The 15,453-nt window shown below is 34.8% G+C and overlaps 4 protein-coding genes across 12 annotated transcripts; 3 read left to right on the forward strand and 1 right to left on the reverse strand.

Moving 5' to 3' along the window:
- Positions 1–492: 492 nt before the first annotated feature.
- LOC105955173 (Methyltransferase-related protein) lies at positions 493–1,087 on the reverse strand. The gene is made up of 2 exons (XM_012978874.2): positions 725–1,087; positions 493–617 (listed from the first exon to the last, which is right to left on the reverse strand). The coding sequence occupies exons 1-2, from the start codon at positions 914–916 to the stop codon at positions 510–512; spliced, it is 300 nt and encodes a 99-aa protein (XP_012834328.2). The 5' UTR covers positions 917–1,087; the 3' UTR covers positions 493–509.
- Positions 1,088–5,076: 3,989 nt separating this feature from the next.
- GDH1 (glutamate dehydrogenase 1) lies at positions 5,077–8,966 on the forward strand. Of its 9 annotated transcripts, none has more exons than XM_088824548.1 (11): positions 5,179–5,431; positions 5,685–5,770; positions 5,885–5,913; positions 6,815–6,948; positions 7,044–7,157; positions 7,238–7,534; positions 7,635–7,751; positions 7,860–8,110; positions 8,209–8,284; positions 8,369–8,455; positions 8,529–8,966. In XM_088824548.1, exons 4-11 carry the CDS (start codon positions 6,841–6,843, stop codon positions 8,712–8,714), a joined length of 1,236 nt encoding a protein of 411 aa, XP_088680674.1. In that variant the 5' UTR covers positions 5,179–5,431; positions 5,685–5,770; positions 5,885–5,913; positions 6,815–6,840; the 3' UTR covers positions 8,715–8,966. The 9 variants fall into 9 exon arrangements, with proteins under 9 accessions (XP_012834445.2, XP_088680674.1, XP_088680676.1 ...); XM_088824550.1 differs by having other exon boundaries at positions 6,831–6,948; XM_088824547.1 differs by having other exon boundaries at positions 5,685–5,766.
- Positions 8,967–9,562: 596 nt separating this feature from the next.
- LOC105955272 (putative H/ACA ribonucleoprotein complex subunit 1-like protein 1) lies at positions 9,563–11,226 on the forward strand. The gene is made up of 4 exons (XM_012978995.2): positions 9,563–9,866; positions 9,958–10,106; positions 10,212–10,327; positions 10,891–11,226. Exons 1-4 carry the CDS (start codon positions 9,698–9,700, stop codon positions 11,066–11,068), a joined length of 612 nt encoding a protein of 203 aa, XP_012834449.2. The 5' UTR covers positions 9,563–9,697; the 3' UTR covers positions 11,069–11,226.
- Positions 11,227–13,795: 2,569 nt separating this feature from the next.
- LOC105955273 (patatin-like protein 7) lies at positions 13,796–15,386 on the forward strand. Its single transcript, XM_012978996.2, has one exon. It carries the CDS (start codon positions 13,885–13,887, stop codon positions 15,061–15,063), a length of 1,179 nt encoding a protein of 392 aa, XP_012834450.2. The 5' UTR covers positions 13,796–13,884; the 3' UTR covers positions 15,064–15,386.
- The last annotated feature ends 67 nt before the right edge of the window (positions 15,387–15,453 follow it).

Here is a 15,453-nt window from a genome sequence, read left to right on the forward strand (position 1 = left end):
ATTCTATCAAATATAAACCATATAATTTCATTAGCTAGGTAGTTAGATATCAGTAGCAAACATAATGAATGAACTGGTCTTCATTCCATCGATGTATCACAGACGAATCAAAATATAAATTAAGGTACGTAGTTTAATTACAGATGACATGACAAACACCTTCATCATTATATATATTTAATTTGCTGCAGTTGTACGAGTAACATATATAAGTTGCGGAGATGAGCAAATTTGAGAGCTAGCGTTTTATTTTTTCTTCAAATATATATATATATATATATATATATATATATATATATATATATATATATATATATATATATATATATATATATATATATATATGTGTAATATGAAGATTGATTATGAAATTGGAACCGGCCAGAAATTAACCAGTCGTTATTTACATGATATCCCTTGCATGTGCAGTCAATAACATAAACATATATATATATATATATATATATATATATATATATATATATATATATATATATATATATATTAATCTAGCTAGCTAGGGTGATGTGCCTAGAGCTGTTGAATTGTTTGATGTTCCTCCATAGGTATCGTCCGCTGGCCATATCAATGAACACCCAAAACCCATTCTGTATCATCTGCAAAAAAAATGAGTAGAATATATTATAATTAATTAATTAGAAACAATATGTTATAAATTAATTAAAGACAATCAATATATATGTTTTGGTAGGTAGGTAGGTACCTTGAGAATGTGAAACTGTTGCTTCTCTAACCAAGTGGTGGAAGTCTTGTGTAGGGCGGTTGAATCATCAATTAGGCCGGTGCCGGTGCCGGTGGTGATGTCATCATCGGAGGAACTTGCGGCCGTCTTCCATGCAAAATACACAGCTAAGATTGCCGAGAAGAAGATCAATATAAATCTCAAAGGGCACATTATTATTATTATTTCTTTAATTTTCTTCTGATACAATTGTTTAATGGAAGAAGAAGCAGACAATGGGGAATGGGAATCGTATCATCTGTGTTATATATAAATAAATAAATAAAGGGTTAGTTGGAGATCGATCTTCTGCGTTTCTTTATTAATTAGTATATTTGGTATTAATGACCAAGTCAAATGTGGTGCCACCAACTGGCATACAAGTAACATTGATAATCAATGATTATATATATAATTATTTTGTTTGAAATAGAAATAGTAAAAGTCGTCTCTTTTTGATATGGTCAATTCCAACAACTGCTCAAATTACTTATTTCAGAGTAGATGAGCTGCACCCATCCCCATTCATAAATTTCTTTCTTTTTTTCTTTTTTTGTTATCGTTCGTTCAACTGACCGAGTACGAGTCAGATCTGGGCCTTTAGCTATTGTGCTTTCTAACATCATTGGGCCCAATGGGCCTTTCTTTGATAGTTCATATCTAGAACAAGAATTAGAGTCGACAAGTGGTCTTCTTCCTTGGAGCTGGCAACTTATTTGGAATGTTAAAGTCCCACCAAAAATTAAGGTTTTTCTTTGGTATGTGTAGACGCATAAATTAAATTGATTAATTGGTTAATTAAATTAGCCAATTAAATTGTTTGTAATTAAATTATACCTTGTCTTGCAAGACAAGTCATGGAGATAATTATCAAATAATTATTGGTCAATATGATTATTTCTTCTCTTCTAAATTATAATAGATAAATATTAATTTAAAGAGAGCCAATCAAATCGTGCCACGTCATCAATAAGACTTTATGTAGGACTCTTATTCTACCACTATAAATAGGGATCCTCCCTACACAATTCAAAACACAACTCAAGAAGAAGAAAAACAGTACGAGAAAATTCTCTCTACAATATTCAAGTCATCTTCATCAAATTCAAGTCGTTCTTCATCAAATTCAAAGCGTTCTTCATCAACTCGAGGGCGTTCTTCAACAAATCAAGATCGAAGGAAGATTGAAGGGCCAACTCCATCAAGAACTCCAAGATCTTCAAGTCAAAGCTCGTCAAAAAGTTCAGTGTTCGATCCGAGATTCAAGTCGCAAGACCCTCGGAAAACATTATTCAAATTCAAAATCAAATCCGGAGAAGATCAAATCAACGACCCGACTCCAAAATTCAAAGTCAAAACATACATCGTTCTAGAGAGAAGAATCAGAGGATTAAATTAGAGTTTGTAACCCGCAATATTTTATTTTAATTCAATAAATTATATTTGTGCAAGTTTTTCTTGTTTGTCTAAATCGCATATAAGAATTTGTTGCTACAGTATGCATGCTGGGGCATACTTCCGACAAACGCGAAGCTACGGAGACGCAAAATTATTCACTCGCCGGAGTGTCCTCGATGCGGGTCTCCCGTGGAATCCATTATGCATGCTCTAACCGAGTGTGGTGGAATGAGGGAAGTTTGGGAGTCGGATCCTTTTGGACTAGAGTTGGAAGATTACTCATCTGTTTGGAAATGGATCGAAAATCTACAAAGTCAACTTCGCGAAGAGCTATTCTTACTAGCTGTGGTGGTTATGTGGAAGGGGTGGGAAACACGGAATAAAGTAGTGCATGAAGGGACAAGGCTGAAGTCAGAGCGGATGGTGATTGGAGTCGGGACTACCTACACGCATTCCGGCAGGCATTACTTCCATCAGCAACCCGAATGGTAGCTACACACCAAAGTCAATGGAAAGCGCATGTTATTGGATCGATAAAAATTAACTGTGATGTTGGCTTTCCACCGGGGAAGAATTTCTATACAGTAGCGGCTGTGGCTCGAGATAGCGAAGGCAATTGTTTGCGTTGGGGTATTCGAAGTTTGGAAGGTCGTCCGCGGGTAGATGATGGTGAAGCCTTTGTTGTTCTTCACGCACTAAGGATGGCCCATATCCAAGGTTGGAGCTCAATCATTATTGAAGGAGACTGCTTAGAGGTGATCAACACGTATAAAGACGGGATTCTCACGCTCAACTCTTTTGCTGGGCCGGTCCGGCGTATTCGGGGGCCCAGGGCGAGAATATAATTTTTCGATAGTTAGGGGGCGACGTCCGGCATCTTAAGCTTAATAAAATAATATAATTAAATTATTTGTTAACATAAACCTCATAAATAGAAATTTGAAAATATTAATGTCTAGATAAAACACTTAGAATTAAAAAAAAATTTAAATTTGAAATCTATTTTTAAAATAAATTTATAAAAAAAAAATAAAAAAGAATAAAAGAGTAGAAATCTTTTTATTAAAAAATTAGAAAAATAACTTTTTTTAAACAATAAAACAATTTTTGCACGTAAAAATAAATAATATATATATTAAAAAATTAAAAATTTGGGCCCTCAATGAAATTGGGCCCTGCTCTTTTGGATCATTTGTTGAAGACGGTTTAATTATTACTCGTTTATTTTCTCATTGTGTATTTCAATTTGTTAAACGTTCCGGAAATCTTCTCGCTCATAGATTAGCTACTCAAGGCTCTTTTATTTGTACTGAGGATTTCTCGTTGCCTCTGAACTTGGCCATGGTGGCCTAATAATATTGCTATTCTTGCTGTCAAAAAAAAAAAAAAATGGTCCTATTAGAAATCAGAATTTTGAATATTGAAATGATAATTTGTATTCCAAATTCAAAAAAATCGGATCGCAATCAGTGGAATTTGGAAATTCCTTTTTTTATTCACCTATAACATAAAATATATAATAATATTGATATTACAAGTATAACTTTTGGAACATAATTGAAAATTTTTGAAAATGAAATTGGATCGGAAATCAGAATCTAATATATATTACAATTCCGTTCCAAATAAAAAATTGGAACAAATTGCAGATCAAAATGAATCAAAAATCGAAAATTTCCAAATCAGGATACATGGGGTGGAAATCCGAAAATCCAGTTTCCAATTACGATCACTAGTTGGTTGTTAAACCTTTATTCGTTGATAATTAGGTCGTCATCTTACATCAAATGCTTACGCATTCATGCAACTGTATATGTCAAATCGAAATGAAAAGGAATTCCACTACTCATATATAGATCGATCAACTAGTCTTTAATATAACTTGTACGTTATAAGTTCCTTGAGAAAAAAATAAAAATTTCTACTTTAGTAGAAACCGAAGGAGTATAAATGTAATGGAATGACTGTATGATCGATGGCATAATGACTGAGGGTCAAGAGATAAAACAATTTAATTAATGATAATGAAGCATGACAATGAAACTAGCTAGTGATCGTAATATAATGTTGATGAAATTGAATAGGATATATGGTGTTACAACATCCATCTTATAACCTCTTTTTCTCCTCCATTATAGGATAAAGAGGAGTAATAATAGAAGAGGAATATTCTAGTGGTGGATTGGAAAAGAGTATGAGGAGGATTCCATATATTATAAGAAGATTCTGTACGTACGTAGAGGAAAACTCCGATCCCCAATTAATTAAGTAATATGATAATGTTAATTTGGGTGTCACTTTAAAGTTAGATATTAGTGTATTGATGAGTATTATGTGTGTGAAGTGCACTACTAAATTAATAATGGGTAATAGATAAAAGCAATTTGTAGTAGCTAGCTAGCTAGTAGTAGAGACTAATTAATTCTTATGCAACTAAATGCATGCATATGTGAGGGCCTGGTGAAAGGAGAGAGAGAGATAATATGACAGAATAATTAGCCAATAAGGTTGGAAAAGAATGGCTTTAATTTAATTTCTTATGTGGGATGGGAGAATATATATATATTGGTTTAGTGGTGAAGAATATAATGTGGATTCCTTTCCTTGATGGGTGTTGTTCTATTACTTATTTCATTATGTGTGTGTGTGTGTGTGTGTGAATATTATTATTGTTTGGAATGCTTGATTGGCAATTGAGTATGCATGACAAGTGAGATAAACTTAATTGGTTAGAATTGAAGAAATAGAAAGAAAATCAGTGATAAAAAAGATTGTGGTGATATATAGTAGTGAATAAATAGTTAATTAAGGATGGGAGTTGTGATATTCATGTACGGGTAATAAGTTATGGAAATGGAATAAGATCTCCATGTATCCCCCTAAAGTCCTAATACACGATCACATAAAAACATAGTTAAGGAAACTCAAAGATTCTCACGTTAAGTGTGTGTGTGTGTGTGTGAGGTAATAAAGAAAGAAAGAAAGAAAAAAAGAAAAGAAAAGAGAGAAATAAAAAGGGCAGGTGGTGTACCGGGAAATGGTGCAAATCGAGTCAGATTCACACAACAGTTGCAGTATTCGAGAATCGAGAGACACCCCCCAAATAAATAAATTAATTATATGGGTATCCACGTCTGAAAATTAAGACAACAGTCGATCGCCACTCAGCAGTACTACATATATATATAATAGCAGAGCATACAGCAGAGGGAAGCAGCCGATCGAGCAAGCAAAGAAGAAGTGATTCCACAGCACAAAATTGATGTTTATAGCCAGCAGCAGCAGCAGCAGGTACGACAGACAGACAGAATCTAATACTGAAGAAGAATTTATTCATCATCATATTATTATTCATTCTCTATCACAAAAAGCATCATATCCTCCGATCCTATTCTTATTTATATATATATATATATATATATATATTCTCTCTTTTTATTTCCTTATTTCCCTCCTTTATTTCCAATTAATTAATTAATTAATGAAATTGATTCCCGGCCTGCCCCTCAGTTTATTATAAATTCATATGCCTTGTAATTAACAGAGTCGTCGGAGTACTGGAGTGAGTGAGTGAATTAAGTCCAGTTGCAGCTGTCTTCCTTGCTTGCCAAATCAAATATTTTCAGGTAGGTACGCCATTTCTTATTCATTCATCATTTTACATCCATTAATCAATCATCCCTCTTTTTTTTCTTTTTCTTTTTTTTTGGCCTAATTATGTATGTGTGTGTCTTGTGTATGTAGTTAGCTAGGGAAGAAGAAGAAGAAGAAAGGTATATATATATATATATATATATATATATATATATATATATATATATATATATATATATATATAATGGCGATGATCACATCCATTAATTAAAAACTCATATTAATATAATGTTGTCTATTTCAAGATGGATGGATCAATATTAATCCATTTAATAATTTTATGTGATGAGTCGACAACGCTATCTATCGATTCATACATATTTATATTCATTAATTAATTACTTTTATAAACATATACTATATAGATATATGTGAGAAGAATTAAGAAGCTGTGGTAGGTAGAGGATATTAAGCATTATCATTAGGAAAAATGAGTGAGTAGATCAGATTCATAGATCAGATTCATTAAATGATGATTGTGTCGGTGGATGGACCCTAATTAACAGCAGCCTCGTTTTTTATTAAAATAATTTATCTTCATTAATGTTTATGTAATAATTAATATTGATGCTTGACCATTACATATCCTCAAGAGCCGGATGAATGAATGTTGATACAAAATTTGGACTTTGCATTCCTTGTCTGCTGCACTAGCAGCTTAGCATGTTTATACGGATTTTATTCTTTTTTTACTGCTTCAACTTTAATGCTATTATCAAAGATCATCAAATGAGATTTTGAGTAATGGCAAACACGTGATGAAATTTCAAGGATAACATGACTGGATGCTGACAAACTTAATCATGTATTTTGAAATAGTCAACGCTTTCTTTGTTGAGTTTTCATATAAAACACCTGTGCTTAATTATATTGCCATCTGATCGATCTGCTGGATTCCATCTACTATAATACATATTATTATACAATTACTGATTTACATACACACACATATATAGATATAGAGAATAGGGGATAAATTTCTCTCTTAGATATTGTAGGAATTAATTATCTCTGTTACAGCAAGTTTATCGATCAGGTATAGAAGCATGAATGCATTAGCTGCAACCAACAGAAACTTCAAGCTTGCTGCTCGGCTTTTAGGATTGGACTCCAAGCTCGAGCAGAGTTTACTCATCCCATTTAGAGAAATCAAGGTTTCTTTCTACTGCTCCTTTCATTCATCTGCGTGCTACTAATTAACAGCTGTTTTTTTTTTTTAATATATAATTACGGTTATTGGTAAAAAAAGGTGGAGTGTACGATTCCAAAAGATGATGGGAGCTTGGCATCGTTCGTGGGATTCAGGATTCAGCATGATAATGCTCGAGGCCCTATGAAAGGAGGCATTAGATACCACCCAGAGGTCTGTAATATAATTTCAAATCTATATATATATATTTATTGAATATAATGTGATTAGAGATAATTTCAAGTCTAATTTAGGTAGAGCCAGATGAAGTGAATGCATTGGCACAATTGATGACTTGGAAGACTGCAGTGGCTAACATTCCTTACGGGGGTGCTAAAGGAGGAATTGGATGCGATCCTTCTCAACTCAGCCTATCTGAACTTGAGAGATTGACTAGAGTTTTCACTCAAAAGATACACGACCTTATTGGGGTTCACACTGACGTTCCTGCACCCGATATGGGCACTGGCCCACAGACAATGGCTTGGATACTAGACGAGTACTCTAAGTTCCATGGCTATTCTCCTGCAGTTGTAACTGGAAAGCCAATTGTAAGTATTCTATACATATACATATACAAACCTATACTATTATTATAATATATAGAGATTAAAAAGATGATTGAATGAATGAATGAATGTGCATTATCAGGACCTGGGAGGATCCCTAGGCAGAGATGCAGCTACAGGAAGAGGGGTCCTTTTTGCTACAGAAGCCCTTCTCAACGAGCACGGCAAGAGCATTGCAGGGCAACGTGTTGTTATACAGGTACTTTTATGATTAAGAAGCAATTCATTGAAATGACACTTAGCTAGATGAACAGAGTTTTGTAATGGATGGTAAAATTAAATTGAATAATGTATCATCATATATCAGGGATTTGGAAATGTTGGATCTTGGGCTGCACAACTAATCAGCGAACAAGGGGGGATAATAGTAGCAGTAAGTGATGTGAGTGGGGCTATAAAGAACAGCAAGGGGTTGGATATACCAAGTCTAGTAAAACACGTGAAAGAGAATCGTGGAGTAAAGGGATTCAGTGGTGGGGATAGCATCGATGCCAGTTCCGTATTGGTTGAGGACTGTGATATCCTCATCCCTGCAGCACTAGGAGGAGTCATTAACAAGTTAGTATCTATAAATATGCATATATAACTTAAATACAAACTACTAAATTGTTGAATATATATTGAAAGATGGTGGTGTTTGTTTATGTGTACTGCAGGGATAATGCAAATGAGATAAAAGCGAAATTCATAATAGAAGCAGCTAATCATCCTAGTGATCCAGATGCTGATGAGGTAGTATTATTAACAATCTTGATCATTCATGAATTTAAGAGGGGCAGTGTTTAATTAATTGTGGTGGATAATGATTGTGTATAGATATTGGCAAAGAAAGGAGTGATTGTTCTACCAGACATATATGCAAACTCGGGAGGTGTGACAGTCAGTTACTTCGAGTGGGTCCAGGTATGTATGTTTAAATTTTAATTGTGAATGAATGAATGGATATAAATGAATAAGTGAATGAATGAATGCGCAGAACATACAAGGGTTCATGTGGGATGAGGAGAAAGTGAACACAGAGCTGAAGAAATACATGACAAGGGGTTTTAAGGATGTGAAGGAAATGTGCAAGACTCATAACTGCGATCTGAGAATGGGAGCATTCAGCTTGGGTGTCAATCGCGTTGCCAGGGCTACTCTCCTCCGAGGATGGGAAGCCTGAATTCAATCATCCTTTCCGATCCCACTACTAAGCTAGCTACTTGTGTTTTTCTTTTTCAATAATAATAATAAAAAAGGATTGAGAATCGGAGGATGTGATGTTATCAAATAAATTGACACATCATCAGATCATGCTTATTCATATATGTTTCTTTAGTTTTTGGCTTCCCTGTAACTCTGCTGCTTTGGCACTTCCTATTATTATTATGTTTGTTTTAAGCTTCATCAATCAATGTGGTTAAGGATTTTTTAATACTCTTTTTTTTTTTTTTTTTTTTTTTTTTTTTTTTTTAAATACATATATACTACCTATACAGTTTAGGCCCTCAGAAAATATTCCCTTCATCTTCTCTCAATCCTATCAACATACATCACAAGCAATATCCCCAATTCAAAATAATTGATGAATGGCTGCTATGTAGAATGGTAAGTTTATTCAGCTGAGACTACTAACTGATGAGTATGCTTTCAAAATTCCAAAGCAACACATCATATTGGACAAAAATTATGGCTTCAAAAATCCGAAAATGTTTATCCTTGGTAATTTTATAAAACTGTATATACAATTATGTATACAAAACCGAGTTGAGTTTGATTGTGAAAACTAAAATTTAAAATTCACTACAACATTTCAGGCTCAGCACCCCTGAAATCAAATGGTATTATTATATTCGTTTTTTAATTGTAGTTTAAATCAATAATAACTGTAATATATGCATCCATATAAATTTTATTATATAAATTAAATTAAATTGTTTTTTTGGTTGAGGTATCCGTATAGTATATTAAATTGTGAATAAGCCCAAAAGTATCCATCAGATATAAGCTGGGCTTGTGTGGGGCTCAACTATATAAGTAAGGGCCTTAGTAATTGGATGAAATAGAGCCCAATAAGATTCTCTCTCTATACAAAAAACTTGAGACCTCCACTCCACATAAACCCTAAACCTCCTCTGTCTTAATAATTTTCCTGCAAAGAAAAACATGAGACCTCCAAGGGGACGCGGCGGTAACTTCAGGGGCGGCAGAGATGGTGTCCGTGGCGGTCGTTTCGGCAGTAGTGGCGGTCGTTTCGGCGGTGGCGGTCGTTTCGGCAGTGGCGGTGGCCGTGGCGGCGGCTTTCGCGATGAAGGCCCTCCTTCCGAAGTCGTTGGTTGGCTCCTCACACACTCTCTCTCTCTCGTCTCTCTCTCTCTCATATATATATGTTCACTCAGCTAATTCCTTGTTTGGTTTGGTTGCAGAGATTTCGACATTTGTTAATGCTTGTGAGGGAGACGCTGTAACGAAGCTTACAAATGAGAAAATACCCTACTTCAATGCACCTATTTACCTTGAGAACATGACCCAGATTGGTAAAGTTGACGAAATCTTCGGCCCCATCAATGAATCTGTGAGTGCATCTCTCTCTCTCTCTATACTTGTTTTGATCCTGGTATTTAATTGATTGATTTCTTTTATTACCCTGTGTTTTTTGGTATTTGTGGTATTATTGTAGTTTTTCTCGATAAAGATGATGGAGGGTATTGTGGCAACATCTTATTCTGCTGGTGATAAGTTCTTCATCGACCCTGCTAAGCTTTTGCCTCTCTCCAGATTTCTCGCTCCCCCCAAGTATGTTTCTTTTCTCACTCTTTAAGTTTTTCTCTTTACTCTTGACACACTACAACATCTCCTTGCTAATGTTCCTGTATGTTGGTTACATGCAATTAACTGATTGTGTTGATTTCCGTCTGCTATAATGTGGATGTTGTTTTTATGTTTGCTTTGAAGGTGATGTTTTTCCATTTTATGTAGTTATATCCGCTGCATTATGCATATTCGAGATACCATGTACATGCGTGTCCAAGTAAATCTCTATTTTATGATCTCATTGCTCGATATCTGACTGGAATTAGATATTTTGTTTATCGGTGTGTAGTTTAGTTTCTCAAGTATGAATTTGATGTGCACAAGTGATGTAAACAACATACTCATCATTTCAACATGTTTTCCAATTTGTTGAGTGCGTGTTTAACATGTTCAAAGCTATTAGTGTGAATGATAAACAAATGTTTCTCCTTAAGTTTGTCATTGTTTCTTGATTTCATATTGCGTGTCCTAGATTGTTATTTAACAAATGTTTGAATTTTAGTTGAGTTGTGAAATCCGTTAAATGTGTATGTATTAATTTGCAGGGGACAAGCACAAGGTGGTAGAGGAGGTAGAGGGGGATCACGTGGTGGTGGTAGAGTTAGTAGTTTTACAAGAGGTAGAGGTGGTCCAAGAGGAGGTGGTTTCCGTGGTTCTTCAAGAGGAGGTGGTGGTTTCCGAGGTACTCGTGGTTCTGGGTTTAGGGGTAGAGGAAGATCCTAGATTCTTTTCTGTCTTTGTTTGTTTTAATCACTTTCTTCTTTCCTTCCTTTTGTTGGATACTTGATTTCAAATTGGCGTGTTATTTATGTTTACTACTAATGACAACTAGTTTCTTATGTAAGGCTTTGATTTGTTATTTAACATTGTTTTCATTCATATATTGCTGTGCTGAATTAACCCTATGCAAGTATTTTGTTGGTAAACCCAATATTATTATTGTCTATTTCAACGATTAGCTCTAGTGTAGTAGTGTTGTGGAGATCTCATCCATCATCATGCAAATATGCAATTTTCTTCTTTACAATTCTCTACTTGTCTAGAATATTTTAAATCCTGCAATGCCTCTTAAATCACATTAGTTCCGTTCTATTTGAGGAATGCATGAGCTTAGTATCATTCACAAAAGGTTTTTTTTTTTTTTTTTTTTTTTTAATTCATCCTCATTTCTCTATAGAAACTAGTAATAGTACAGGGGATTTTTAGGTATAAATAGATTTGAAATTCCCAATCTAAATCTTTTCATTTAAATGTAAAATAAAAAAAAAATATAATGTTCAGTACAAGTATGGGCTGAAGCTACAAAGTATAACTTGTTCAATGAGCCTAAAATTAGTCCTTGTTTGCAGCGTGCGTATATACATAAAATACATATACATTTATTTATGTTTGTACATGTGTTTCGGTGAGTAAAATTAATAGTTTAACGAATTGATATTGAACTAAAGATAGACGACAAAAAGACAGCTATACATGAAAATTCAATGGTTTTGGACAACCATGTAAGGTCTAAGACGGCAGGCATTCCAAAAATTGACAGCCTGCAATCTTTTTTAGTCAATCAATTTATAATTTTAATTTATATATGTAACGCACGAATGGATGATTCTTATTTTAGTCCTCTATTATTATTAGGTTTATCCTCTGGCTGTGTATTATTATTATTCTGTTGAAATCAATCTTACACTAATCATTATTAATATTCATAATGATTAGGATAAACAAAAACTAGGACGATGGATACGTATAAAATATAAATATAAGATTATAAGTTCGTTGGCTGTCTCATAAATCACAAATCCTAATTAATTAAGGTATGTATAAATTTGTAACCCCAACCAACAGCTTAATTACCTACAGACACAGAGACAGTATGATGATCTAATTTATACACTAGTAGAAAAGAAAAGCTATTGAAATGAATAGATTAAATCAAAAAAGAGATTAGTGATGATTAGTCAATGGTTGGTTGCTAATGCTATTGCTGTGTATATTTAATAAAAAAATTGGTAAACTAAGATTAATAATGTTTAAATATCAAAAAAGCAGAGCGGTAAGATTATTCTGTCCTATCCACAAGACCACACCATCAGACAAAAATTAGAATAGTTTAATTATGGTTGTGAAAGATGATTGATTAATAGTTGATTGTTGATTAAAGGCACGCATACATGATAATTGATATGATTAATTAGGGGTTGCGATAGGAGAATTTTGGGTGGATGTCCATGATTGATGATTCGTCGGTAATAAGTATTTATTTGTTTAATTTTAAAATTTTTATTTTCCAGTGTTGGGCCATTGAGAATTAAATTCATTCTTTCACATCCACCTACTGCCCAGCCTTATTAATTTAATTTATGGGCCCCCACCCCAATACACACACAAATATCCTTTTGAATGAATACAAATTTATATATGTAAATGAGTTTCGTTTCGTCGGTGCACTTTTAACTACTGATCACCGCAACTGCAACTACTGGCTTAAATTCTTAATGTACTGATACACTGATTTAACATCACTGGGACATTTGTTTTGTGCAAGCCCATTTTTATGTTGAATTTGATCACTGTGTTAGCTAGGATCTGTAATTTAACTAGAAGAATGACTTGATTTATGGTGATGTGTTAATTTACATGACAGAATTGTATAATATTAGTTTGTTTGTTTGTACCATATAATTAAAATGTAATAATTTAGTGCATGGCGTAGGTGGGTCTGAGAATGAAGATCAATTTAGGCATTAATATTGAATGTGGTGACTTGCTTTCAAATTGATGATCACTTTTACTTTTATTAAGAAGATAAAGTTACATCAAACTTTAATTTTATTTTGTTCCTTGGTTCGTATTTACTAAATGTCGGCATGATCTTAGATAGGAATTACACATATCCTAAATTCAGCAGTTTTACTGTTAGTTTCACCGTGTATGTCAGACTTTTAATAAGTCAATTATTATTATTATTATTATTGTTATCTGAAAATAGTAAAGTTTAAGGCAATTGGAAATTGAATGTTGTCGTGCGTTAGCACAATGATTCATCCTGGTCTACTTTATTCAGTTATTGTATGTATGTATAAAAATAAAATGAAGGACCACCAGAACACAAAGACAATATTAGTTACTTGAATGAAAAGCGAGAAAGATAACGCTAGTAAAAATACTAGTGAGAAGGTTTGAGTTTGCCACCAACTTGTACTTGAATTTTGAGATTCAAAATATAAATAGTAGTAATGATGAGAAGAAGTTGAAAGATTTAACCGCGAAATAGGCTTTTAAAAGTAGAAGAAGAATTTAACATAACTAAATTATTTAATTAATTAAATAAAAAATGTAAAATGTCCCCACGCACCGCAAAATGCAAGCCACCATCCACCTTCAATTCGTCTTCCTTTAATTTAATTGAATATACTATATATACACCATCTCACCACTCTCCTTCAATTACTTGCAGTACATCAGCCCCCCTTCTCTCTCTCTCTCTCTCTCTCTCTCTCTCTCTCTCTCTCACACACCATTTTTGCAGCAAGCAAGCAATGGCATCATCAGCACTTGATGACAAACTCACAAACGAAATATTCTCCATTCTTGAAAACAAGTTCCTCTTCGGACAATATCATTTTCAAACCAACAACAACGTCTACTCCCCTGGAAAAGTTAGAATTCTCAGCATCGATGCCGGTGGAGACGCCATCCTCGCCGCCAACACTTTGATCCACTTCCAGTCCATCCTCAGGCGCAAGTCCGGCATTCCTTCTGCCCATATTTCTGATTTCTTCGACGTCGTCACCGGCGCCGGCGCCGGTGGCATCCTCGCCGGACTCCTCTTCACTCCTAAAGACGGTGTATTCTTCACCCCGGAGGAATCCCTGAAATTCATGGTTGATAACCGCCGCCGCATGTTAGGCCGGCATTCAATGTTTGGCCAGCGGTCGAAAGGTGAGAAGGTGCTGAAGAAAGTGTTTGGGGAAATGACTCTGAAAGACACGGTGAAATCGGTTCTGATCCCGTGCTACGACCTCAGAACAGGGGCACCGTTTGTGTTCTCGAGGGCAGACGCGATGGAGATGGAAGGCTGCGATTTCACGATGGCGGGAGTGTGTGGTGCCACGGTGGCAGATCGGGCGGTGGAAGTCAAGTCAACAGACGGGAGAAGGAAAATAGTGGCAGTGGGAGGTGGTGTGGGGATGAGCAACCCGACAGCAGCTGCGATAACGCACGTGCTGAATAACAAGCAAGAATTCCCATTGTGTAGAGGAGTGCAAGATTTGTTGGTGGTGTCTCTGGGAAACCCAAGTAGTAGTAGTGGTATGTCATCAAAAATAATTAATTCGTCGTCATTATTCGTGAAAATAGCTGGAGATGGAGCTGCCGACATGGTTGACGAAGCAGTGTCGATGGCTTTTGGTGATGAGTGGAGAGCAAGTAACTATCTCCGGATTAATATTAATGTTAATAATAATAAAAAAGTGGAAGAGATGTTGGGAGCAAAGAACATGGAATCAGTGTTGTTCAAAGGAAAGAGATTGGTGGAGATGACAAACATGGAGAAATTGGAGATTTTTGCAGGTGAATTAATCAAGGAGAAAGAGAGGAGGGCCTACTGCATTTCTTCTTCTTCTTCGCATCAACACCACCACCAAAACATGTCTAATTATTCCCCTAGATCTTCTTCCTCCGACACCACCACTCTTTCTTCCACCACCTCTTCTTAATTAGCAACTTATTACTTCATATCAATACACACCTACATATTTTTCTTCACTTTTCGAGAGATAGAGAGAGAGAGAGAAAGAGCTGATTAATCTATAAGGGGCTCGGCTCGGCTCGATCTCTATCTATGCGATGATATTGATTAGATTAGTAGAATTGGGTTTTGTCTATCTAAATTAAATTACAATTAAATTAAATTAGATGATCACAGCTTACGCCGACACTTGTACTGTTTCCTGTTGGCTGTCTCTGTTTTTCCTTTTCCATGATGTTGGTTTTTATATATTATATTATAGTAAATATGTGCTTGGGTTGTTTTGTACTACCTGCTTTGCTGCACTAACCTCAACCCTAAACTTACTTAGCTGTGTGATCAAACTAACCTACAGCAA

Source organism: Erythranthe guttata, chromosome 10, assembly GCF_056151865.1.
Source record: "Erythranthe guttata isolate IM_541 chromosome 10, IM_541, whole genome shotgun sequence".
In the NCBI taxonomy this organism is placed as follows: Eukaryota; Viridiplantae; Streptophyta; class Magnoliopsida; order Lamiales; family Phrymaceae; genus Erythranthe; species Erythranthe guttata.

Bases quoted from the DNA above. Each gene is read 5' to 3' on its own strand.
- LOC105955173 (XM_012978874.2), bottom strand. From the start codon at position 916: ATGTGCCCTTTGAGATTTATATTGATCTTCTTCTCGGCAATCTTAGCT. The intron at 618-724 runs GTACCTACCTAC...TTTTTTTTGCAG, and splicing joins AACAGTTTCACATTCTCAAG to ATGATACAGAATGGGTTTTG.
- GDH1 (XM_012978991.2), top strand. From the start codon at position 6,841: ATGAATGCATTAGCTGCAACCAACAGAAACTTCAAGCTTGCTGCTCGG. The intron at 6,949-7,043 runs GTTTCTTTCTAC...TGGTAAAAAAAG, and splicing joins TCCCATTTAGAGAAATCAAG to GTGGAGTGTACGATTCCAAA. The intron at 7,158-7,237 runs GTCTGTAATATA...AGTCTAATTTAG, and splicing joins GCATTAGATACCACCCAGAG to GTAGAGCCAGATGAAGTGAA.
- LOC105955272 (XM_012978995.2), top strand. From the start codon at position 9,698: ATGAGACCTCCAAGGGGACGCGGCGGTAACTTCAGGGGCGGCAGAGAT. The intron at 10,107-10,211 runs GTGAGTGCATCT...GTATTATTGTAG, and splicing joins TCGGCCCCATCAATGAATCT to TTTTTCTCGATAAAGATGAT. The intron at 10,328-10,890 runs GTATGTTTCTTT...ATTAATTTGCAG, and splicing joins AGATTTCTCGCTCCCCCCAA to GGGACAAGCACAAGGTGGTA.
- LOC105955273 (XM_012978996.2), top strand. From the start codon at position 13,885: ATGGCATCATCAGCACTTGATGACAAACTCACAAACGAAATATTCTCC.